Consider the following 1,616-nt stretch of genomic DNA (forward strand, 5'->3'; position numbering starts at 1 on the left):
ATTTATTCTTTACATGGGTTTGGGGTTTTTTTTTTGTTTTGTTTTGTTTTGTTTTGTTTTGTTTTGTTTTGTTTTGTTTTTCTCTTTCTAGGCAACTCTACAGACTTCAGATCTTTTGCCTCGCAATGCAGATCATCTGATTCCCCCAAAGGTGGCCAGGTTCTTTAAACATGCACATCTCTGTAGCTTCCAGGCCGTGTTTTTTACTTATTTTTGTTTAAATTCTGCGGACCAGCAGGTCGTCCCCATTCCTAAAAACTCTACATCAGTGTTCAGGGTGGCCTGAGTGCCCGTCAGGCTCCTCCAGGGTTTACAGGATCACGCAGAAGAACTTCTTCTCTCTAAAGGGGTTTTCTGAGGCCGGGACGGGGGTCAATAGAGGGTCCTCCTTGGCGTGGGCTTCGCAGTACGCCATCAGGTCTGCTGCTGCTTTGGACACCTGGAAAAGGAGGAGCCCTGTGTTAGGGACAGGACATGGCACCTGGAGAGGTGCCACCAGCAGGGAAGAGCTGGCAGCATCCCTGGGCAGGGAACCACAGATCTGAGGCAAGAACGTGACCGACGCCGTGGCAGCACATCCCTGCTGGGGCTGGTTCTTCACCTCTGGGCTCTGAGCTGCTCTGTCAGCCCATATTCCCATTCCCAGCCTTCCCAGCCTTCCCCCATCCCCGTCCTTCACCTGACAAGGACCGACTCGAGCATCCCTGCTGGCTCTCCCACGCATCCCTCGGCAGGAACATCCACAGCAGCATTTCCTGCCCTCAGCCACCAACCTTGCTCTTTATTCCGGACATGGCAGCAGCTCCCAAACCACCAGAGCTCATCCCAGCCCTGGAGCACTTCTCTCCCTGGATTTAAGCTCTTAGCAGGGAGCTCAGATGCCTTGGGGACAGTCACTCCTTCCCACCACCCAGCGGGGCTCCAGGTGATGCTTCCAGCTGCCTCTCACCCCTGGCAGTGTCCAAGGCCAGGCTGGACGGGGCTTGGAACAGCCTGGGCTAGTGGAAGGTGTCCCTGCCCATGGCAGGGGGTTGGAACAAGGTGGCCTTTAAGGTCTCTTCCAACCCAAACCATTCCGGGATTCTATGATCCCACGGGTGAGCATCTCCCTCTGTTCAGCCAGGGCCATCAGGATCACTTGGAAGAGCATCCTCCACAAACACCACCTGGCTCCACATCCCAGCTCCTGCCACGAGCTTTGGGCAGCAGCCAGGACCTCCCAGCATTCCCAGAGGCAGCTCCCAAGAATCCCTACCTTTATCCTGTCGATGTTGGCTTCCATCTTCAGCTGCTCCACCAGCTTGCGGGCTTGTGCTATGCTAGCAGTGTTGTTGCTAGCCATGGGCAGGCCAGGAGCGCTCCCGGGACGGGCTGCGGGCAGGAACACACCGGGATCAGCTGCTGGGCTGCTCCCAGCCCTGCAAGCCCCCAAAGGATGGGTTGGGGTTGCACGTGTGGAGTGTTAGAGCCGCTGGAATGATGGGGTGAGGGACACAGTGCCAGTGGTGCCATCATCCCCAGAGCAGGGATGCCCCTTAGGTGACAGTGGCACTGTCCAGAGCCCAGCCTGCAGCAGCAGGACTCCAGCTGAGCTGTGCTTTGGTGTTTGCTGTTCC

The 1,616-nt window shown here is 56.5% G+C and overlaps 1 protein-coding gene across 1 annotated transcript; it reads right to left on the reverse strand.

Annotated features, from left to right (window-relative positions):
* Positions 1-202: 202 nt before the first annotated feature.
* Positions 203-1,342, reverse strand: GNG2 (G protein subunit gamma 2; the record flags this gene model as incomplete). The annotated part of the gene is made up of 2 exons (XM_082283345.1): positions 203-439; positions 1,256-1,342. The coding sequence occupies 2 exons, from the start codon at positions 1,340-1,342 to the stop codon at positions 311-313; spliced, it is 216 nt and encodes a 71-aa protein (XP_082139471.1). The 3' UTR covers positions 203-310.
* Between the last annotated feature and the right edge of the window lie 274 nt (positions 1,343-1,616).

This window comes from Coloeus monedula (genome assembly GCF_965178545.1).
Source record: "Coloeus monedula genome assembly, chromosome: 6".
In the NCBI taxonomy this organism is placed as follows: Eukaryota; Metazoa; Chordata; class Aves; order Passeriformes; family Corvidae; genus Coloeus; species Coloeus monedula.